Below are 23,626 nucleotides of genomic sequence, written 5' to 3'. Positions count from 1 at the left end.
GATGCTTTGTGACCACCTAGAGGGGTGGGATAGGGAGGAGATACGGGATACGTGTGTATGTATAGCTGACTCACTTTGTTATACAGCAAAAACTAACACAACATTGTAAAGCAATTATACTCCAAAAGAGATGTTAAAAAAACCAAACACCACCTAAGGGTGCATACTGCCCTTCCTGCCTCTTTTTAAAACATAAATGCATGCTTTGAAAATAAAACTCAAGTCAAGTGTTGGAAGAGCAGCACTAACTTCTCAGAGCCTCAGAGCTCCCAAAGGAAACCAGTCTGAGAGCCAAGGCCTCCCGTTTGGGGGCAGTGCTGGTCTGAGCGGTGGCCTCAGCACCAGCTCTCGACTGTCCCTCCCTGGTTAACCCAAGCAGTTCTCTATTTACTCACTGCTTCACATAAGTCCCATCTGAAGGGAGGGTTCCTTCTGCTGCTCAAAGTGAGTTTAGGAACCGCTGCACTGGATGACCTGCAATCTAGATTCTTTCAGTCAACTGGACCCAGCCCAGGCGAGGCGCCCTGGAGTGGATTCTGTCAAAGATGCAGAGTCGCTAGTGTCTAAAAGTCAAGTAAAAAGGTACCCAGCACCCAGCATGTGCATGTGTGTCCTGAGTGACAGCATGTCCACAGTGAGAGAGGAAATGTGAGGTGAAGGGCAGAGAGCAGGAATGGGGGGGGTCCCCACCTCTGCCCACCGCACCGTGACGCCCGCCCGCCCGCCCCTCCACAGAGGAACGAAAGCAGCTCTCCCTCACCAAGTCTCAGTCTTGAAGACAGTAATAGAACTCTCAGATGTCAATAATTTTATTTTCACGTGATTTCATAGAAAGATTGACCTAGAAATACTGTCTCAAGAGAAAGCTCCTCCAGAACTTCATTCTAAAGGATCAAACCCTGCCCCCTGGCTCCTGAAGACCAGCGAAAGGAGGGGCCCTCTACACAAAGCACGCAGACAACAGCCACCACGGGGAGAGTACAGTACACAGTGCGGGCTGGACGCAGACACGAGTAGGGCAGCGCCGCCCTCATTTCACTTTGGGCGACTGCCCGACAGGGTGAGTGGTCAAAGCAGATGCTGATTGGTTGTCTTGGCACAGGGAAACCAAAGCAAGGGAGCTGCCAGGTAAAGACAGTCGCAAGAGATGCTCTCCCTTAAAGTTTGGCCAACAACATTCTGTATAAAATGTCAACCAGAGTGCTGACCCTTACCAAATTGCTACAGCTGTAAAAAATCCCAAAGAATAAATAGATTCAAAAAGATAGACTATAAGAAAGCCCCAAACTACCATTTGGAAAAACATCTGCACAATTACAACTAATCAAATTGCATTACGTGACTTCAAAAAAAAATCAACACTGCAACTGAATGCATTAAACCTAATCCTGCATTCAACCCTGCCCCATAAGAGCAGAATTCCAAAGACACCAGCTCAATGTACAAAAAAATTACCCACGTGTTACAAAAATTCACTAGAAAGAAAATGTCCAAAAGGCACTACTGGAGAAACAGCAGTGGTAAGAATTTCCACAGAGGCAGAGGCAGAGCCTGGCCACAGAGGTGAGATGTTTCTAATAGAGGCACATGCTCGGGACGCAAAAGCCTCCGGCAGGTAACCACGGAAAGCAGTGAGCCGCTGGGCCCTCCGTGGACTGAGCTGGGACGTGAAGAGCAGCCGCCCTAACATTCCCACTCCTGACCTGTTCTCTTCTACAGAAGAGTTCTGTCTGAATCACCCTTTTCCTTGGAAGTATTTAAATTAATTCTAACAAAATCTACAGCAGCCTCGTCAGTGAAATTAGGAGCATTGAAGTTAGCAATGAAAATGGGTAAGTTAAAATAAGCGAGTTAGTTATCTGCCACACTAATCCTAATATTAAAATAAAACCAAATTATGGATTATGCTTTAAAAGCCAGGACACTCAATCAGCATTGAAGTGCTCAAGGTTAAGCCAAACAGCTTTCATGGATTCCTAAAAAGAAGAAAATTACTACTTCAAACAAATAACAGACTTCAGTGTTAGCAGGAGAACTTACAAAAAGCTTAATTCGTACTTAATTTGAGAAAAGTAGGCTGTCTAGCAGTTAAGCCAGGAGATGCCAAAGAGCACTCCCGGTGGGAGGCGGCCCAGGCTGCTGCCCGGGGCCTCGCAGCACGGGCTGAGCACGCGCTGTGTACTGTACTTACCCCGTTCCACTCTACGCTCATACTCACTTCCTCCCCTCCGTCAGGGCCGCTCTCGTACTTGACCACATCCACGCTGAGGCTCTCGCGGCTCCTCCGCTTCTCCGTGTTCTCAGGGTCATTCAGCACTTCAGCTACTCTCTGCTTGTGAGCATTGTCAAGACCCTGCGAGCCAGGCAGGGGGAAAAGGGTGTGGTCCATCAGCACTGAAGTTTTATTGGGAATTGCTAAGATAACTAAATGTATGTTCGGGGAAAAAAAGTTCTTAAACATTGGAGGGAAAAATCAGAACAGTGATTCTCACGAATGTACACTTAGCACTTGTGCATTTCACCGTATGTAAATTTTACCTCAAATGTTAAAAAGTTATAAACAAACACTGAGCTCCAGGTCATGATGTGCACGCTGAAGTATTTAAAAGGAAGTGTACTGAGGTATACAACCTTGAAAGGCATCGGAGAAAAGAAAAGGACTGAAGGATGGATAGATGGGAGAGATGCTCGTGACTGAATCCAGGAGGCGGTACACGGGCATAAAATCCTCTCAACTTTACTCTATGTTTGGAAGTTCCATGGTGAGATGCTGGGAAACTGCCCAGTTTTTGACACTTTAACATTAAGTGCCTGGTGTTCCATGCCTCCAAAATAAGTACATGGTTGAAAACTCACGGATTACTTTGTTCTCAGTATAACATTTTTAAAAATTAGCCACTAGGGCTTCCCTGGTGGCACAGTGGTTGAGAGTCCGCCTGCCGATGCAGGGGACACGGGTTCGTGCCCCGGTCCGGGAAGATCCCACATGCCGCGGAGCGGCTGGGCCCGTGAGCCATGGCCGCTGAGCCTGCGCGTCCAGAGCCTGTGCTCCACAATGGGAGAGGCCACAGCAGTGAGAGGCCCGCGTACCGCAAAAAAAAAAAATTAGCCACTTATTTAACAAAAGGCATTTTAACAGCAAACTTTCCTACTCCACAGAGCGATGAGCAGCGGCAAGCACTCGCCTGCTTTCTCAACAATCGCCCCACGCACATCTGAGTGAAACGTAACCGGATCAACACCCAGCAGCAAACGCTGTCCAAGTGCATTTCAGCACCATCTGAGGACCAGGTGCAGCATGTCTTATGTTCTAAATGGAATCTCAACCTGAACAGCTCATGCAAATACTGCCCCTTCGCTGACCCTGAGGGTTTCCTCCTCAGGGGGGCACGATACCCAAACAGACCACGTGCTGCGGTGACCTCCACAGTGAAGTGGACCGTGGCCCTCCCAGGCGCAGGAGGGGCTGTTCTCAACAAACCACTAGCAACATCCCTTTCTCTAAACGTCTGCAGCTCATGACTCTAGACACCAGTGGCTGGATAAACACTATCTGGCACTGGTTTACAGCAAAGCCTGGTGAGGAAGGAGCACCACGGACCACCAGTCGAGTCAGAATCCCACGCCGCCTACACCCAGGGCACCCTCCCCTGAACAGTAGCCCCTCAGCGTCAAAAGACCTAGGAAGGACGACAGGACTCAAGAAAGGGGCTCCTGCAGGGCACAAGCTAGGAGAGCACCACTGACAACACCTATGCGGGGCCTTCTCTAATCCCTCTGCACACAATCTCTTGAAGGAAAAAATTCTAAGGTACCTATGGGTAACTTTAATCCCAGCCAAAAGGTGGCTTTAAACCAACAACTGCATAATAGGCTACACACACACCATTCAGGGGAAAAAGCCACACCTGTCCCTCCAGCACTAAAAATAGAAAACAAAACCTGCCATCTTTATATGCACATACATACACAGTAATACATTAACTCCTTACTCTAAAACTGGTAATTAAGGGGCAAGAACTAAGCCTTTTTCCTGTATGCTCTTTACAACTGTATTTCAGCATAACTAAAATACCTCGGTTGATGAAGCAAAGTGCTTCAGCAGTCCTTCTTATTGGCAAATAGCATTCCATCGCATGGATATACCACCTCGTGTATCCATCCATCCACCGACGAGCCTGGGTCTGTGTTCGTTCAGCCTACTGAGAGCAACGCTGCCACGAACGTACATGCACAGGGGCAGTCAACCCTCACCACTTAACGGAGGCCGCATATGCTAATTCACCTACTGACCAAAACGTATTTGTAATCCTAAAATCAACACTCGCAGTGCTTTCACGGTCATTCACAGACTCACGAAGTGGAGAAAACTTCGAGTCACCTGACACGCACATCCCCAGCTAAGATCGAACAAGGTGACACTCTGCTTTCTTGTTTCACCTTATAATGTAAACAAGCATCCTCCCTCCCTGAGTCTAAGTCATCTGGTGCCATGTTTTCCGCATGTCGGTCAGTGATCTCACTGTTGAAAACGGGGAAGAAGTGTCCCCTGGTGTTCCTACGCGCAAGAAGGCCGGGGTGTGCCTTGGGGAGACGAGCTCTCTTCAGACACAAGTTAGAGTGCTGCTGGCCATGAACCCGACGCTAATGCACCAACAACATATACTAAATAAGGTGTCTTCAAACAGAAACACACCCAGAACAAGGTTATGTATTGATCGGTTGAAGTAAATGTGACCAGAGGCTCCCAGGAACATAACTCTGTATCTCCCTAGAAACAATGGTTCAGTATTTGCTAATTCAGTGTTCAAAGCAACTTTATAGAACATAAGTACCATGAATAACGAGAACCGGCTGTACTTCTTTTGAGTACCTGTGTTCCATTCTCTCCAGTGTATACCTAGGAGTGGACTTGCAGGGTCAGATAGGAACTCTATGCTTCTCTTTTGGATGAACCTCCAAACTGTTCTCTACAGAAGCTGCACCATTCTGCGTCCCCACCAGCAGTGCACAAGGGTTCCAGTCTCTACTCCTCCTCCTCGACACTTACTATTTCTGTTTTGGTTTTGAATTCTAGCCATCCCAGTGGGTGTGTGGTGGTGCCTCACTGTGGTTTTCATTTGCATTCCCCTGATGGCTCATGACGTTGAGCATCCTTCCATGTTCTTGTTGGCAGTTGTGTAGCATCTTCAGAGAAATGTCTATTCAGGTCCTGTGCTCGTTTTTTAATTAGGTGTTCCTTTTGTCTTTATACATTCTGGACACTAGACCTCCTCAGAGATGTGATTTGAAAATATGTCCACCCATTCTGTGAGTCTTTTCATTTTCTTGATAGTGTCCTTGAACGCACAAATGTTTCTAATTTTGGTGAATGTGACTTTTGCTTTTGTTGCTCGTGCTTTTGGTGTCATTTACCATATATTTACATTATATTGTCGCTTGAACAATATAAGTTTATTTGTACAAACTAGAACAGTAAACGTTTTCTATTTCTAAATCAAGGTTTCAGTAAGTCTCGTAAAAGAGAATCATTAAACTCAAAGTTAAAAACGGAAGACTACGGCTTCCCTGGTGGCGCAGTGGTTGAGAGTCCGCCTGCTGATGCACGGGACACGGGTTCGTGCCAAGGTCTGGGAAGATCCCAAATGCCGCGGAGCGGCTGGGCCTGTGAGCCATGGCCGCTGAGCCTGCGCATCTGGAGCCTGTGCTCCGCAACGGGAAAGGCCACAACAGTGAGAGGCCCGCGTACAATCAATCAATCAATCAATAAATACGGAAGGCTAAGTTAAAAACAGAAGGTTTTTGACTGACCTGTTTACGTGACCTCATGGCTGCTTCTTCCAATGTTTCTGCAGCTTCAAATTTGCCTTGACGTCTGTAAAGTGCCCCAAGGTTTTTTAAAGTAGTTGTAACAGTTGGACTGTAAGAAAGCATATGATATACAAAACTATAAAATATAAGTTTTAGAGCAACCACTAGCACATAATCTAAAGGACAAACAGACTTATGTTTGGCTAAAATTATTTAAATTTCTATGGTACTTTTTTTTAACTGTAAAACTCTAAAAGGCTCTTCTATGTCAAGCATCCCCTTCCTACTGCACTGAGCCCTGTGGCTGATGGGACATGTCCCTGTATTCTTTCCAGTCTGTGGCTGCTCCCACAGACCACCGGGCAGTCTCAACAAAAATGTCTATTCTGGGTCTGTCCAGTGACCATCAGGCTTCTCCCCCCTCGGGGGCAGAGCTGACTGTGCCAGGTAGTAAAGAGGACACATGTTTTAATGCTGCTATCTACCTTCTCCCCTCCCTCTACAAGTAGAGGGGAAGCAAAGTGAATCCAAAACTCATCACCAATGAGATCTGAGTCACAGAATGACGGCTGTGTGTGCGAAAGGATGAACAAACAGTGTGGACACAGACAGTGCTTCTGCACTCCCCACAGAGCACTCTTACTAAGAAACGAGAAATAAGTCTAGTTCATTTTAGTACAGATATACTTCAAGAGATTCTTTTCTTACTGATGATAGGCGCTTTAGAAATAAAGAAGCTATACTCCATGTCTTTGAGACAATTTACAGAGTATGGGGAGAAACAAAGCACATGCAGTTCAGAAGTTATGCTAAGTGCTACGGGGAACCCAAAGAAGGAGTACTTGTTCCAAACTAGGGGTTCAGAGAGTTTTTCTGAAATAGAAGACTGGTAAACTAAGTCTTAAAGGGTGAGCAAAAGTTAAAATAGGAAAAAGACTGCAGGAACGGTGTTGCAGTCAGAAGAGGAAACGGGCATCTGCACAGGCTCATGGGCTGCTGGTGAAGGAGCTCACACAACCCTCCGCAGACACGGAGGCCCTGAGGGCTGCGGGAGAGACTGGGGTGTGCACCTGGACACACCTGCAAAGTGCTGGCTTTTGCACGTCTGCTGGCCTGTTTCCCGTGAGTTTGCTCTATGGTCACCTTAAATGTTGTGTCTCTGTATTTAGTCCTCTCTTCTCCTGCGATTTGGTACTTAGCCTTAGACACAGCATTAATGGACAGAACCAATATGTTACCCACGTGACCCACATTACGGTGGGTTTTGTGTACAAGAATTACCTCATTTACGAAGTTATGGAGTTTGTATTGGAATTTGTGGAAAATCAGGGACTGTGCAACCACACCACTTTAAGCAACTTACACACTCGGTCATTTACAAGCTACCTTCGAAGCATTAGCACCTTCCACAGCTGTGTCTTTGTTTTTCAGTTAAGCAGACGTACCTGTCAACTTTGCAGGCTTTGTACCAGCCACCATACTCTCCAAAAGAAGTCCCATCCTTTTGCTTTCCCTAAATTATAGCAAATAATTTCAAGTGAATAATTATCTTAAGCAATATATTCAATTTAGAATCTCTCGAAATAGTATGTCTGTCCTTACTTTGCATTCTTCTCTTTCCTCAGCATGCATCCAAATGGGTTTATTTTCATCTAGGGAAGAAAAAATAACATACTATAAACTGAAGCATAACAGAGCCCACAAAGTGGAATTTGTCAAGTTTCAGCAACTGCAAGGTTTCTGTTTTGTTTTCCGTATGATCCTTCTCAGATATTACTTTTCACATCATGGACAGACAAGGTTTCACAATGGAGAATAAAGACTATGAAGACAGAACCAGACCACAAGAAACCAGTAGGAAATGGCCATTCACATGCAGCTCTGTGAACAGAAGACATGGAATCAAAGGTACCTACCTAGACAGGGTAGGCAACGATCAAAAACACGGACAAACGCTAGGGTCCCTATAAGGAAACTTTTAATGCTAGAACCCTCACGTAACACTTGGGACTATTTAGAATTTGAACAATTAACATTAAACAAAAATCTAAGAAATAGTAGTAAGATGTTGGGAGCAAAAATGGAAAAACTACAAATCAATATTCCTTTAAAATTTTCTTCACTTTTGAGAACACTGACACATACCACTCATCCAAAGCTTCCAACTAATGCACCCACATCATGGAGGATAAGCAGTCTTAAAAGTGAAGGTTATGGGCTTTCCTGGTGGCGCAGTAGTTAAGAATCTGCCTGCCAGTGCAAGGGACACGGGTTTGAGCCCTGGCCCAGGAAGATCCCACACGCTGCGGAGCAACTAAGCCCGTGTGCCACAACTACTGAGGCTGCACTCTAGAGCCCGCGAGCCACAACTGCTGAGCCCGTGTGCCACAACTACTGAAGCCCGCGCACCTAGAGCCTGTGCTCCACAACAAGAGAAGCCACAACAATGAGAAGCCTGCGCACTGCAACAAAGAGTAGCCCCCGCTCACCGCAACCAGAGAAAGCCCAAGCACAGCAAAGAAGACCCAACGCAGCCAAAAATAAAAATAAATATTTTTTAAAAGTGAAGGTTATGAAAATACTTTTATGACATGAAAAAATGCTTAAGCTACAAGTATAAAAGGAAATAAGCAGTATGCATGATTATATATAAAGTGTGGTTTCAATCACGCAAATCAATTGGCAAAAAAGGAAGGAAAGACACAAAAAATTAAGACATATTTGGGTGATGAAATTATAGGTGATTTTCATGATCCCGTCTCTTCACTTATTTTTGAGGTTTCTGGAGAATAAGACCTGTGCTCCCACCCAATCCAACCACTCATGAGCTACCCATCCTGGGCGAGTCGCTTAGCCTGCAGTGTCCTCGCTCCTAAAATGGAGTAATGTGTGACCCACTTCACAGGACTGTTGAGAAAATTAAATAAGATTACATATTTAAACTGTTTTTAACTAGAAGACTAGTATGTGGTTAACTATTCTTAGGATTATTGGGCATGTCATAGGAGAAGAATGAAACTAGTTTTAAATACTGGTTTTAAAAGAGTGAATATCTGTATAGCAAAGGAAACCACAAACAAAATGAAAAGACAACTTACGGAATGGGAGAAAATATTTGCAAATGATGCAACTGACAAGGGGTTAATTTCCAAAATATACAAACAGCTCCCACAACTCAACAACAAAAAAACAAACAACCCAATCAAAACATGGGCAGAAGGCTGCTTCCCTGGTGGCGCAGTGGTTGAGAGTCCACCTGCCGATGCGGGGGACACGGGTTTGTGCCCCGGTCCGGGAGGATCCCACATGCCACGGAGGAGCTGGGCCCGTGAGCCGTGGACACTGGGCCTGTGCGTCCAGAGCCTGTGCTCCACAGCGGGAGAGGCCACAGCAGTGACAGGCCCGCATACCGCAAAAAAAAAAAAAAAAAAAAAAAGGCAGAAGACCTAAATAGACATTTCTCCAAAGAAGACATACATATGGCTAACAGTCACAAGAAAAGATGCTCAACATAACTAATTATTACAGAAATGCAAATCAAAACTACAATGAGGTTATCACCTCACATCAGTCAGAATGGTCATCATTAAAAAGTCTACAAATAACAAATGCTGGAGAAGGTATAGAAAAAGGGACCCTCCTACACTGTTGGTGGGAATGTAAATTGGTGCAGCCACTATAGAAAACAGTATGGAGGTTCCTCAGAAAACTAAAAATAGAATTACTGTATGATCCAGCAATCCCACTCCTGGGCATATATCCAGACAAAACTGTAATTCAAAAAGATACAATGCACCCCTATGTTCATGGCAGCACTATTCACAATAGCCAAGACATGGAAACAACCTAAAAGTCCATCGACAGATGAATGGATAAAGAAGATGTAGTACATATATACAATGGGATACTACTCAGCCATAAAAAAAGAACGAAATAATGCCATCTGCAGCAACATGGATGCAACTAGGGCTTACCATACTAAGTGAAGTAAGTCAGAAAAAGACAAATACCATATGATACCACTCATACGTGGAATCTAAAATATGACTCAAAGGAACCTATCTATGAAACAGAAACAGACTCACAGACATAGAGAACAGACTGGTGGTTGCCAAAGGGAAGGGGGGTGGGGGAGGAGTGGAGTGGGAGTTTGGCGTTAGCAGACGCAAGCTATTACATACAGAATGAATAAACAACAAGGGCCTCCTGTACAGCACAGGGAACTATAATAGGTATCCTATGATAAACCATAATGCAAAAGAATATAAAAAGAAAAAGAATGTACATATATAACTGAATCACTTTGTTGTACAGCAGTAATTAACAACATTGTAAATCAACTATACTTCAATTAACAATGGTGAGACTAGCCAGGGAAGTTTTGAAAAGGAAGAGTACTTACAGACTTTGTCACATCACATATCTAACTTCACCCCCACCCCGCCTCACTGCAAAACCACAGCAGCCAAGAAGATGTGCAACTGGTACAAGAATCAATACCTGCATAAATGGAGAGGAATGGTCCACCATTACCACTACCACTACCACCAGCAACAAAACCCTTGACTTGATAATTTAGAATATGACCTTACGGATGAGTGGGGGGAATGGAAGGATTATTCAGTTAGTGGTGCTCGTACAATTGTTTAAATACTTGAAAAATAACTGTATATCACAATTATTAAAAAAAAAAAGCGAACAGCATTTAAAGCTTAATAACACTGTTATTTACTGCAGTTTTAGCTTTATGTACTAACCTAACCCTATTGTTAGAACAGACAAGAATCCACCAGTTAAGAGAACTAGATTTCCTGACAACAAACCAGGTCATGGGTTTCAATGCTGCACTGTAGCCAAGGCCCTGTGACCTGAAAGCCACGCCCCGACAGCAAACCAGGAAAACACGTGCATCTTGCCTAAAGAAAAAATGCCTTTCTGTCCTACGTTTTAACATTTGTATGGAGGATAAATCTGAGTACAGAAAAACTGCTTTTAACTAGAACCCAATTAACTGGACTTCATGCTACTATTTTTAGTAGAAAGAAGCTAGCAAATCACAAGGAAACAAGTCTTCCCCAAGAGTAAAATTTTTTGAAAGAAGCACTAAGGAGATGGCCTGGAATCAACACAAAACCAGCAAGGCCTCTACAGTTAGACGAGGACATGAAAGTGCCCTGTGAACTGTACAAGTCCAGGGAGGTGGGCTGTTATCCAATCCCGGCACAACTGCAAACAGAATCCATTTTCAAAATGATGAGCCTGAGGCATTACGATCTTCTGATAGTAAGAGATTTACTGCTCCACTTGTTCACAGAGAAAAACTAACACACTTTTCAAAGATTTTTCAAAAGTAGTTTCTAGAAACTCTCTATAGAAGGAAATATTTATTAATCAAAACCTTTTTCCCCACAAATTCTAAGGTTTCCCACACACTAGTAACAACTGTTCACATTCTGAAATCCTTATGTAATAGGCAGTAAAGGGGGGAAGATGCCTTATGTAACACACAAATATTGTTTTACTGAGCAATTCAAATCTTATAAAACATTAAGCACCTACAATACTTTAAGGGATACAAAGGAGACAGGCCTTAGCTCCTTAAGGCCATCAAACAACCCAGCAGGCCTGGGATGGGTCGAGAAGCTGCATTTCTGACAGGTCCCAGGTGGCGCTGAAATTGCTGGTTCCTGCCGGCACTTTGAGAACCACTGTATTACAGAGCAATTCTAGAAAGCATTAATGACTCCAGGAAGGCTTTCTGGAGTCAGTGCACCTAGGCTGTGCCTAAAGCACGTGTGGACTCTGGTGAGGGTAGCGTGGCCCATCACCCTGACCACAGGCTGCATGACTCCATTATCAGTAATGCCAGGGCAGGTACGCAGGGTTCACCACGGTCACTGGATGATGAATGATGAGCCGATGGGCACTCACTCAGACCGGGTCACGTCCTCTCCAATAAGCGCTCCATGGAAAATCATTTCTAAAATTCAAATTAAATTCTATCTTGAAAATACTGTGATGACTTGGGTATTACCAAGTTCAAGCTGGAAATCACTATTTTTTTTTTATCCTTGTGCTTCACGGAAATCACTATGTTTAATGCATCCTACAACTGCATCTGCTTAGAAACAACAGTACATTTCTTACCATCTACAGAACCAAACTCCCTTTCATGTGCGCGAGTGAGAATCTCTTTGTACAGTGTTTCCGCCTGCTTGAATTTTCCTTGCTTCAGATAGCAGGATGCCTTAAAATAAAACAAAGTACTTACTATTCTTCATACGTAAGTGAAGCATACGTTCTTATTTATAGGTTAAACTATGAAACAGAGTTCAGATTTCAGGAAGAAAGTAATCTGGCTCTATCTATAGAGTTGTACCTCTGTCAACGTACCAGGTTATTTTTCGTTTTGGCCACATTGGGGTCATCAGGCCCCAGTTTGGTTTGGTAGATCTCGAGGGCTCTTTGATAATAATACTCTACTTCTTCGTACTTGCCCTGGTTCTGGCACAGTAAGGCCAAGTTATTTAACTGCTTGGCAACATCGGGGTGATCCTTTCCCAAAACCTGGGAATAAAAAATAGTGTATTAGAAACACGTATTATTTGTTTCACATGGTACCATCCGATCCATTCTCCACCCTATCATGAGAAGGCGCGTTCTAAACATAAGTACGACTGTGCCTTGTTTCCAGGCTTATGATGTTTAAATGGCTCCCCATGCAATAATAAAAATAACTTAACCAGAATTTGTTGAACTCCTTATTCCTGGGGGGAGGGGACTATGCTGATTTCCTTCACGTGCTTTAGTGTCTTTAATTCTTATAATAATCCTACATGGTAGGCAATACTATGCACAGTTTGAAGATGGGTTTTAGAAAGGCTATTTAATATGGCCGCCCAGTCCTTGAAGTGCCTGAACTTACACCTGGCCCTTCTGAGTCTAACTACATTACACTTATCCCTGCACAGAACAGCCTTCAAAGGAAACTTCCAATTCTTCAATTCACATCCTACGTATCCCTTCACATTCAGACCCAGATTCTCTGAGCATCCCAAACCTCTTCCCTCACATTTCAAACTTCACCTCAGGGCTCTTCGAACTTGAACTTACTGTCCCAGACGCCCAACACTCTTCTCCCAGCACTGCCCTGCTCCCCACCCTCCACTAAATAACTCATCTTTCAAGTCTCTTTTCAGGTCCCCTCAGAGAGGACCTCCTTATATCCAATTTAAGGGAGCCCTCAGCCCATCCCCACCCAGTTTACTCACAAGCACATCACCTGGTTTTTTTCTTTCTTTGCAAGTATCACTACCCAAAACTATCTTATCTATTTAGTCCTTTATCGCCTGACTCTCACCCGTTAAGATGTAAGCCTCAGTGTGCAAATGCCTTGTCTCAATGTCTGGATGTAATGTCCTCTCAGCACCTAGGACGGTGCTGGCACACAGGTGGATGACCAAACACTACACTGCTTCCTCAGGACCTGAGCCAGCCATCCAGTCTCTCACCTTGTGCCTTTACCTACAAAGTCCCCAGTGAGGCAGGCTGCCTCTCCATCCCCTCTGCATTCCCTTCCTCTCCCTGCCTGGGAAGCTCTGACCTCGGTTCTTGAGACTCAGCTCCAACGCTGGCCGTTTGTGGGAGGCCATGCCCAGCACAGTCCCAGCCCTGTACCTGGAGAAGCCCTTGCTCTATGTGCTCCCTGAGCTCTAGGCTAGAAGCCAAAGCACCTGCATTCCCAAGGTCTGCTTGCTGCACTGTGTCCCCAGGGAAAGGACTGTGTCTAATTTGAAATCACCAACTCTAACCAAGCAGGGAGCCCCCAAGTCCTCAATAAATGTCTGCTACACGACTGAACGAAAGAGCAAATATATATGAATGAATCTGAGAGATCATCACCTATAGTTCATAATCCTCAATTTGATACATTTGTGATTCTCCCTGATTTTAACCCCAGCCCACTCAAAATCTCAGTGGATAAATAAAAAATAAAATAAAAACTATTTTAGGGCTTCCCTGGTGGCGCAGTGGTTGGGAGTTCGCCTGCCGATGCAGGGGACACGGGTTTGTGCCCTGGTCCGGGAGGATCCCGCATGCCGCGGAGCAGCTGGGCCTGTGCGTCCGGAGCCTGTGCTCCGCAGCAAAAGAGGCCACAGCAGTGAGAGGCCCGCGTACCGCAAAAAAATAAATAAATAAAATAAAATAAAATAAATAAATAAAGATTATTTTATTTTGTAAATATTATGCAGATGGCAACACGGACAAAACTTTACCTGCATAATGTGGTAATTAGCCCCTTTTCATCTTCCCTTTCCCAGGTCCTTGCCATATGACTCAAAATTAAATGACTGATTGCTCAGTATCAATGGTAAATAATGACACAAAAGTCAAATTAAAGTATCATGGCATTGGACTTCCCTGGTGGCACAGCGGTTGGGAATCTGCCTGCCAATGCAGGGGACACAGGTTCGATCCCTGGTCCGGGAAGATCTCACATGCCACAGAGCAACTAAGTCTATGCGCCATAACTACTGAGCCTGCGCTCTACAGCCCGCTAGCCACAGCTATTGAGCCCACATGCTGCAACTACTGAAGCCCGCGCGCCAACAGCCTGTGCTCCGCAACAAGAGAAGCCACCGCAACGAGAAGCCTGCACACCGCAATGAAGAGTAGCCCCTGCTCGCCGCAACTAGAGAAAGCCCACACGCAGCAACAAGACCTAACGCAGCCAAAAACAAACAAATAAATAAATAAACAAACCTATATGTCATAAAATAACCTTAAAAAAAAAAAAAGTCACGGCATGGACCTGCCAAGTCTCTAACATCTGAATACACGGTCATCCAGAGCACTGCTGAAATTAACAAGTTACATTTTAAAAATACCTAATTACTATAAACTGTATTAGCTGACATTACACATCCATGACTGACTTAATCTACAGCTCTGAGTTACTCTTTAGTTCTCAAAAACAATCATTTTCTTCAGTTTCATAAGCATATTTGTTGACCTCATTTTTAAAATTTTAATGTTTTTCTTCTTGACTGGCACATGCCCCACCGTCAATGAAATGCCCCCGTGCCTTCCACCTACAGGCCTGAGAAATTCGTTCTTCAGTTGAATCATTTCTAGGCCTCAGGCTGGGAGGGCATGCAGACTCAAGGCTCCACCCTCTGCATACCCACTCCTCCTAAACTTCCACGTGTATGGGCCCATCTGGCTGCATTTGGGGCTGCCCACCTGACTGAAGGGCTTATTTTCAGTAAATGGTCAGTAATGATATATCACAGTGGTCCTATCTCAAAGCTTAAAAGTGAGTTATTAAAAAAAAAAAAGTGAGTTATTTAAAAGCATAAAACATAGCATCTCAAGGAGAACCGTCCTTAGTCGCACCTTTTCTCTGATCTCCAGAGCTCTTTTACACAGCGGCTCAGCTTCTTTGTACTTTCCTCTTTTGCCGTAAAGCACTGCGAGGTTATTCAGAGTCGCTGCCACCTACCAACACAGGGAACCGTGAAGAACAGTAAACGACAGCAGTGGAGGGGACGTGAGACATCACACACTCATCACGCCCAGTATGTGCAGGGAAGAGCTCTCAGCTGGATGAAGGAACAGGACTCCACTTAAAGGCGAAAGAGCAGTCTCACTGTCTACAGACAGACTGCATAAAGTCACACTGCAGAATATTAAAATTAACACATCAACATCAACAGGATCTTGATTTTTTTAATTTCACTGAAAGCCACAAAGCCAACCAAAAGAGATCTATATGCAAATCTGACCAGATTTTAATAAAAAGACAATACAAAATCTTTATGAAAAAATTTACAGAAGTACATGCAATTTGATTTAGGATCAAAAAACACAGTACGTGATCCATTTGAGGTGGGGTGATAAACAACTTAAATGCACAGACACCTGCTAAATGGGAGTCACCAGCACTGAAGCTCATCACTTGTACTAAGTGAGGGAAGTCCTACCTGTGCCGTCCAGTGAAAAGGCAGCTCTTAAATCTTCCCTGTTGAGTTTAATATTAAAATGAGATGGGTATAAAAATACATTAGGGAAAATAATATATAAAAAGAATGAAAGGACCAGTATACAAACCGCAGGATGATCTTTGCCCAGAGTTTTTTCACGGATGGCCAAGGCATCATTCAGTAGATTAGCTGCATCTTTGTATTTATTCTGGTCTCTAAATTGAAAAACATACAGTTAAGTGTTATAGACACAGCTTACTACATCTCTTTAAAATGTAATTTTGGAACTAAAGAAATAGAAGTTAAGCTTCAGTTATTAAAAAATAGACGTTAGCTATTAAAACTATTAAAAACACTGCTAATGTAGGAGAAAAAGACTCCATCAATAAACGTACTGGCAAGGTGAGCTGGGAGTCGGGCCTGATTAGCTTTTGAACCTGGCCCTCCCATCTAGATCACTGGGACAATACTACCCCCATAACCCCGCACACAGTAAGCGAGGCCGTCCAGAACGGTGAGGCAGACGGAACGGATCCCAGTGTCTGCACCCAGTTCTGCCAGCTACCGGCTGCGTGGCTCTGGCATGTCACATGGGCTCCACAGTCGCAGTCGGCCCACCTAAAAAGGAAGGACGTGACTCACAGAGCTGCTCTAAGAAGCTAATGATTCGCCACGTGCCATGGAAAAGCCTGTGAAACAGAAGCCCAGGACGTACCCCGCAGTGTCTGCTGGAGCAGGGCGGAGCAGAGGGTCCTGCTGACAGTGGGGAGACAGAAGCACCTCCAGCCCAGCACCCCTGGGTTTAAGTGCTACCTGATGATGGGGCTGCAAACCAGTTACTTACTTTGTGAGACTTAACTTCCCAACTGAGTAAGAACGGCTGCCCAGCAAGGCTTTGCCCTGCAGAAGCCAGACTGTCCTGCAGAACACTGGAAGGGCTAATAAGGCTTCCAGATCCTCCGAAGCACACTAATTCTGGCCAAGTATATAGGTTTTGGACTTCCCTGGTGGCGCAGTGGTTAAGAATCCGCCTGCCAATGCAGGGTACACAGGTTCGAGCCCTGGTCCGGGAAGATCCCACATGCCAAGGAGCAACTAAGCCCCTGGGCCACAACTACTGAGCCTGCGTGCCATAGCTACTGAAGCCCACGTGCCTAGAGCCCGTGCTCCACAACAAGAGAAGCCACTGCAATGAGAAGCCCACGCACCACAACAAAGAGTAGCCCCTGCTCGCCAAAACTAGAGAAAGCCCGCGTGCAGCAACGAAGACCCAACACAGCCAAAAAATAAATGAATAAACATATATTAAAAAAAGGTAACAGAACATTCACAGAAGGACACAAATGACTAAAAACACACAATCACGGAATACAAATTAATACACAATGCTGCACATCTCCATTAATAAAGAGTAAGAGACAAGCAGCCCAGCCCCAGGCTGGTGACGGAGGAGGAGGAGTGTGAACTGGCACCACCTTCCTGAAAGCTGCTGGGCAACATGTACCAAGAAGCGTATCATGTTTTTGTTTTTTTTTAAATTTATTTATTTAATTAATTTATTTTTGGCTGCGTTGGGTCTTCATTGCTGCACGCAGGCTTTCTCTAGTTGCGGCGAGCGGGGGCTACTCTTCGTTGCGGTGCATGGGCTCTAGGTGCGTGGGCTTCAGTAGTTAGGGCACATGGGCTCAAGAGGTGCGGCTCACGGACTCTAGAGCGCAGGTTCAGTAGTTGTGGCACCCAGGCTTAGTTGCTCTGCTGCATGTGGGATCTTCTCAGACCAGGGATCGAACCCGTGTCCCCTGCATTGGCAGGAGGATTGTCAACCACTGCGCCACCAGGGAAGCCCGCGTATCATGTTTATACTCTAACCCGCTTTAGGAATTGACTCTAAAACAAAATACAAAATCCTGAGCAAAACTTGAGCAAAAGATGTTCATCAGTAGATTAATGCCCCCCCACAAAAAGCTTAAAATTAAATGTCCCTTAACAGAAAAGTGTTGAAATAGAGTTATGGTACAGCTCTAGGACACAACATTAAATATGAATATATACGTAGCTGCTAACTTTTTTCAAATGTTCTGCTGACATGAGTAAACTCTCACACTATAGTGCGAAGGAAAAACACAAGACTGAGGAGAGGCCACCGAAGTCCCAGTACCCAGCACAATGACACCTGTGTGACCACGCACCCTAAGTACAACAAATTCCAGTGGCATTCTATGCACATTTTTTATTTAACTCATTTACAATAAAAATATCTACCATCAGCCAGAAACTCTCATGTTCTTCGTAGGCATGTAAATTTTTTAAAGACCTTTCTGGAATAAAATTTAGCATAATCTACCAAGATTTTAAATGCAACCTGTGACTAGGGAATTCTTACAATAATGCATAACAGTAAAAATCTGCAAACCTAAATGTCCATCAGCAGGAACCTGTCAAAAAATGTCAGGACTACCTGTAAAACAGAGTGCTATGCAGCATGGAAAAGGCTGTGCTGCTCTCGAAGCCCAGCCGCGGCAGTGGCCTGGAGCTGCAGCAGTGGCATGGCAGTGCTCAGTTTCCTTCCGGTGCTCTTTAAGGCCATCACCTCCCTCTCTGGACAGTTTACTCCTCTTCTCTTCATGGAGCCCTCTCCCTCCTTTCCCCCTCCCTGCTCAGGTTCCCAGCTCCATCCCCGCCAGCCCCACGCTGCTGCCTCCTGCCTCCTGCCGGGCTGCCCTGCCTCCAGGCTCCAGCCCCCTCAAGTCCTGCGCACTCCCCACAGCCACTCTTCTAAGACCTGGCACCTGCAGAGTGCCCAGCCCCTTTCAGCCCCATCTCTTACTACTGCCAAACAGGATGCAGGAGTCTGCCCCAAACACACCCTTCAAGGCCGCAGAAAGCGCTCGCACCCCTCCATTAGGCCTTCCCTAATTCTCTCAGCTGGAAGGCATCTTTCTGTTCCATGAACACTTCTGGGTTACTTTCTTTCTTTATTGGCCATACCAAGCGGTTTATGGGATCACAGTTCCCCAACCACGGATTGAACCCGGGTCCCAGCAGTGAAAGCGCAGAGTCCTAACTCCTGGACCGCCAGGGAATTCCCACTTCTGTGTTATTTTATTAACAACAGTCTCCCTGCTTCTATAATTACATATGAACATAGCCAGCCTATTCTCTAAACAAGGTTCTCAGTTCCTCTAGAAACAGGTTTAGATGATGCTGTTTGACTATTTCACAGTGCCAGGTAACACCATGTCTCACATCCCCTGCAACCCTTCAGAGGCTCAGAAAAGCTAAGGGCTCTGGACAACATCCTCTGCCTAGGGGCCACTTAGCAGAGATACACACTGAACTCTCCTGACTTCCAATTCCACGTTCTGGTTTCTCCTTGAGAACAGGTATTATGTATCCATCTTTAGGGTCTCACAGGAACCAGCCCAAAGTCTTACATACATCTGGATCAAAACTGTTGGCTAAACTGAAACAACCAAACCAACGAAGAAAAAATGGAGCAGTTCCCTGAAACCCACCACACTGGAGTGGCCACAGCAAACCAGTCCTGCACGTGAGTAACACCCCGACCTGCTAAATTTCAGGTCAGTTCGGCTAAAAGACAGAAGCAGACAAAGGGCTCCCATGTACCACTGCCCAGTCAGTGCCTAGGCAAACTTTTTAATTCCATTCAGGAAGTTCACCAAAGGCTTCTGAGTTAGCAAACATGTTCAAGTGACTCAAGGTGGAGACAAGAAGAAAACCTGGTCCTCAACTTCAAGGAGCCAGGATCCCGGGAGAAGAGATGACAAAATTCAAATCACCCGGAGGCCAAGTACAGGGCAAGCGCTGCGAGAGAGGCAGGGACAGGGTTATGGGGCACAACTTGGGAAGGGGCACGTGGAGCCCTGGATTCAGAAAGGAGAGAGAGCTGACAAGGCCTCAGAAAGGCAGGGGATACGGGCAGGCAGGGTGGGCAGAAGGAGCCTGGTATACCAAGTATTGTGGGGAAAAAAATCAAAAGAGCTTAGCCTGGCCAGAGCAAAGGGTGCTGTGGGCTAGTCCTGGACGGCTGCCTGGGAGCCCCAGGCAGCGTCTGTTCTTCAGGGTCATACTCTTGCCAGAGAACTTGCTAAATGTTTGAACTTAACCCCTGGCTGTGTGAAGACAAATGGACGATAAGGCTGGAAAAGTAGCTCATAACAGTTTACAGAAACGTATTTTTAGGACAAGCTCATTAAAAACGTTGTCTCTAGGTAAAATTAAGAGAATAAAATGAGGACTACTAGCCTGTACACCAAGGCCAAGATGTTCAGCATGGTGGCCACGTCCGGGTGGTCATGGCCAGAGGTCTTCTCCAGGTCCTCCAGGGCCTGCTTGCAGAGGGGCACGGCGACCTCGTAGCGCCCCTGCGAGGCGTACTGGATGACCAGGTTGTGCAGGGTGCGCAGCCGCGCGGGGATCTCGTAGCCACCCTGCTGGGCGGCCACCGCTGCACTGCTCTGCTGCTGCTGCACTGCACAGAGAAGGGCTCACTTCAGGCAACAGAGAAAATCACCCGATGACACCAGCTGATCAGCACTCCCTGCTCCGGCTCTGGTCCAGGTCAGCACGTGGTCCCCACTGTACCAAACCTGTCCAGCGTTCCCCGCGCAGGCGAGGCAACACCAGCGACTTGTCGGGGATGCCGCACGCGCCCCAACAGTGTGGTGAGACTGCTCTTGGCCCCAGGAAAACTCCTTTGCCCTTTCACTCTGTGAGAATCCACAGACCGCACCAGAACTGCTGGTGCATGCCCTGTTTACGAGGGCTGGCTCAACACGTTACTCTATCCCAGCGACGAAACGACGCACAATTCTCTGGGGAACCACGAGGCAGCCTGAGTGTGCAAGGGCTGCTGTGAGGCAGGCTGCAGGCACGCCACCGCCTGCTAATGACAGCAATTACACCCCAAGAGGACCCGCCACCTCCGTCTGCATGCTGCCATTTAACCACCACTCCCAACTTACTTCCTTGACCAGGGTCGTCATCGTCATTTGGGAAGAGGTCATCCAGAGGTTCTTTGGTGGAATCAGTGTCTTTGTCCTCCTATAAAACCAACCCAGGAGAATATTAGTCTTACAAATACTATAAAATCCTGCACTGGAAATCTTTGATACAAATCTCATTTAAACTAAAAATAGAAAAGATGGTTTGTTTTTCAGATCAAACATAGGACTAGCCACAATGTGGTCTATCCATCAGTTCAGTAAAGAGTAATAAAAGGCCTGCTAAACTGAACTCAAAGTACTTGTTCGGGCAGGAGTGGCAGAACAGATCACGATGGCATCTCTGTGCCTTGGTCGTCACCCGTGTCCTACAGAAGTTCAAAGAGCAGGGAAGCCCTTACTTGAAATAAATTTTATTTGGAAACTAAATGATTAAAATGGCAAACCTCTGAACACCGCAGAACTGGCAGGCTGGACACTCCCCTCCCCACCCAGCATCTCCACCGCAGGACCCCTAAGAGCAGTGTGACAGCCTATGACTCGTGTCCCCCACAGATGAGCCCTCAGGTAAAAAGAGTACACACTGGAGAGAACAGACAGCAGCTTGACCAGGGGAGAACTCAGCGTCGCCCTGGCGCAGATGGACACCATCTGCCTCTGGAAGGGACCTGAGAGGCACATGTCACTTTTATAACATTCCCATCTGGGACACACAATCCAAACACACTCATGAGGAAACACCAGACAAATCCAAACTGAGGAACAATCTATGAAGTAACTGGCCTGTATTCTTCAAGAATACCAATGTCATCAAAGACAGGCTTTCTTCTTTCTGTGAAAGGACCTGTTCCAGATGAAAGATGACTAAAGGGACGGGACCACTATGTCCAACATGTGGTCTTGAACTGGATCCTGGAATGAGTGAAAAACGTCATCGAGGACTCTGCTGAGATAATCAGCAAAAAATGGAATCTGGGCTACAGAGGACAGAGGAAGCACTGCGCCTGTGTTCAATCTCCTGAATCTGACCCCAGCCCTGGGTCTCACAGGAGAACTCCTCATGCCAAGGAAATGCACCAGCAGCGGTAGGAGGAACGGGGCAGAAAAATTATCATGCGAACCCCCTAAAAGGGGAGGCAGGGTTAGCTCATTGTATCTCTTCTCCAAGCTAGACATGTTTTCCAAATAAAATGTTTTAAATGTCTCTGATTCTATGAGACTACCTTTCCCCTGCTCAATGTTATCCAGTTTTCCAGGTGAATCCACTTCTCTATTCTTATTCCCACAGCAACCTACAGGAGTTATCTTCTAAATCAAAACATTCAGTTGCTCCTGACCTAGAGACACAAGGGAGAAATACAGTATGCCTCATAAAACAGGGTGCTATGGACTAATTGTGCCCAAAATCATGTTGAAGCCCTAACCACCAGTGTGATGGTATTTGGAGGAAATTAGGTTAGATAAAATCACAAGGGTGAGGCCCTCACGATGGGATTAGTACCCTAATAACAAGAAGAGACATCAGAGAGCTAGCTCTCCCTCCCCCCACACCCACACCCTGCCATGTGCAAACACAGTAAGAAAACAGCTATCTGCAAGCTGGGAAAAGGGTCCTCACCAGAAACCAGCCATGCTGGCACCCTGATATCTGACTTCCAGCCTCCAGATCTATGAGAAAGTAAATGATCTGCTCTTTAAGCCACCTAGTCTATGGTATCTGGTTATGGTAGCCCAAGCTAAGACACAGGGTAAGTGTAGGTCTGCTGGTACAATACACAAAACCATTCCTACAGTCTTAGGATGAGGGCTCAGACTGGAGACACAAATGTGGAACTCAATGGTATACAGATTATGTAGCGAACATGCCTAGAACTGTTTAGGCATTAAAAAAACGTTAGCTCAAAATACCATGCGAAATCCAGGATTGGATTCTAGAGCAGAAAAGGGACACTAATGGAAGGACTGGTGAAATCCAAATAAAGGCTGTAGTTTCGTTAATAGTGACGTAGCAATAGCAACGTTAATTTCTTACTTTTAACAAACGTACTGCTAGGGACTGAATGTCTGTCCTCCCCACCCCCTAATTCCTATGTTGAAGCCCTAATGGTCAGTGTGATGGTGTCTGGAGGTGGGGCCTCTGGGAGGTAGTGTGGATTAGATGTGGTCATGAGGATGGGGCCACGATGACAACATTAGTTACACAAAGAGCAAGAGACCCTAGGTCTCTCTCTCTCTCTCTCTTTGCACAAATGCACCAAGGAGGCCACACGAAGACACACCAGGAAAAAGGCCCTCACCAAGAAACGGACCAAGCTGTCACCCTGATCTCAGACTTGCAGCTTCCAGAATCAGGAGAAATTAACTGTCTATTGTTTAAGCCATGCAGCCTACCGTACTCTGGAGACAGCGCCCCAAGTTAACTCAGACACGTTATGCGGCAATACAAGATGTTAACACTAGGGGAACCTGGGTGAAGGGCATGCGGGAATTCTCTTTACAGTATCACGTCAAGAGACCTAGGGTCTCTTGCTCTTTGTGTAACTAATGTCGTCATGGTGGCCCCATCTTTATGACCGCATCTAACCGACACTACCTCCCAGAGGCCCCACCTCTGACTTTTCTGTGAATCTAAAATTATTCCAAAATAAAGAAGGTTACTTTAAAAAAAAAACTTAACTGAATCAGAAATAAACAGTAAACAAAAAACGGTAATCGAGATTGGGATGAACATCCAGAGAGAGCCAACAGAAGAAGGAAAAGATCACGATCCTTGGGGAACCCTAACATCCAGGAACCGCAGGAGGCCAAGGAGGCACGAGTGAGGGTGCAGGAGAACCAATGGTGTCCTGGGAGCAGGGCAGAGGGCTG

The 23,626-nt window shown here is 45.7% G+C and overlaps 1 protein-coding gene across 30 annotated transcripts in view; it reads right to left on the bottom strand.

Annotated features, from left to right (window-relative positions):
• Positions 1-23,626, bottom strand: part of KLC1 (kinesin light chain 1) — a 57,863-nt gene that overhangs the window by 16,377 nt on the left and 17,860 nt on the right. For 15 of the 30 annotated variants that reach the window (XR_004348711.1, XR_004348708.1, XR_004348712.1 and 12 more), the window contains exons 4-13: positions 20,780-20,858; positions 20,061-20,286; positions 15,922-16,009; positions 15,208-15,309; positions 12,205-12,378; positions 11,959-12,058; positions 7,414-7,463; positions 7,257-7,324; positions 5,812-5,920; positions 2,192-2,353 (exon numbers count right to left, since the gene is read on the bottom strand). Coding sequence is in view for 21 of the 30 variants with exons in the window: in XM_032624614.1 (XP_032480505.1) it covers positions 2,192-2,353; positions 5,812-5,920; positions 7,257-7,324; positions 7,414-7,463; positions 11,959-12,058; positions 12,205-12,378; positions 15,208-15,309; positions 15,922-16,009; positions 20,061-20,286; positions 20,780-20,858 (1,158 nt within the window). In the remaining 9 variants the exon portion in view is untranslated. Of the gene's footprint in view, positions 1-2,191; positions 2,354-5,811; positions 5,921-7,256; positions 7,325-7,413; positions 7,464-11,958; positions 12,059-12,204; positions 12,379-15,207; positions 15,310-15,333; positions 15,833-15,921; positions 16,010-20,060; positions 20,287-20,779; positions 20,859-23,626 lie in introns of those variants that run through there. The other 15 variants (XR_004348716.1, XR_004348713.1, XR_004348714.1 and 12 more) reach the window with 4 other exon arrangements.

The sequence above is a fragment of the Phocoena sinus genome, chromosome 2, assembly GCF_008692025.1.
Source record: "Phocoena sinus isolate mPhoSin1 chromosome 2, mPhoSin1.pri, whole genome shotgun sequence".
In the NCBI taxonomy this organism is placed as follows: Eukaryota; Metazoa; Chordata; class Mammalia; order Artiodactyla; family Phocoenidae; genus Phocoena; species Phocoena sinus.
This window is presented reverse-complemented; position numbering and strand designations above follow the sequence as displayed.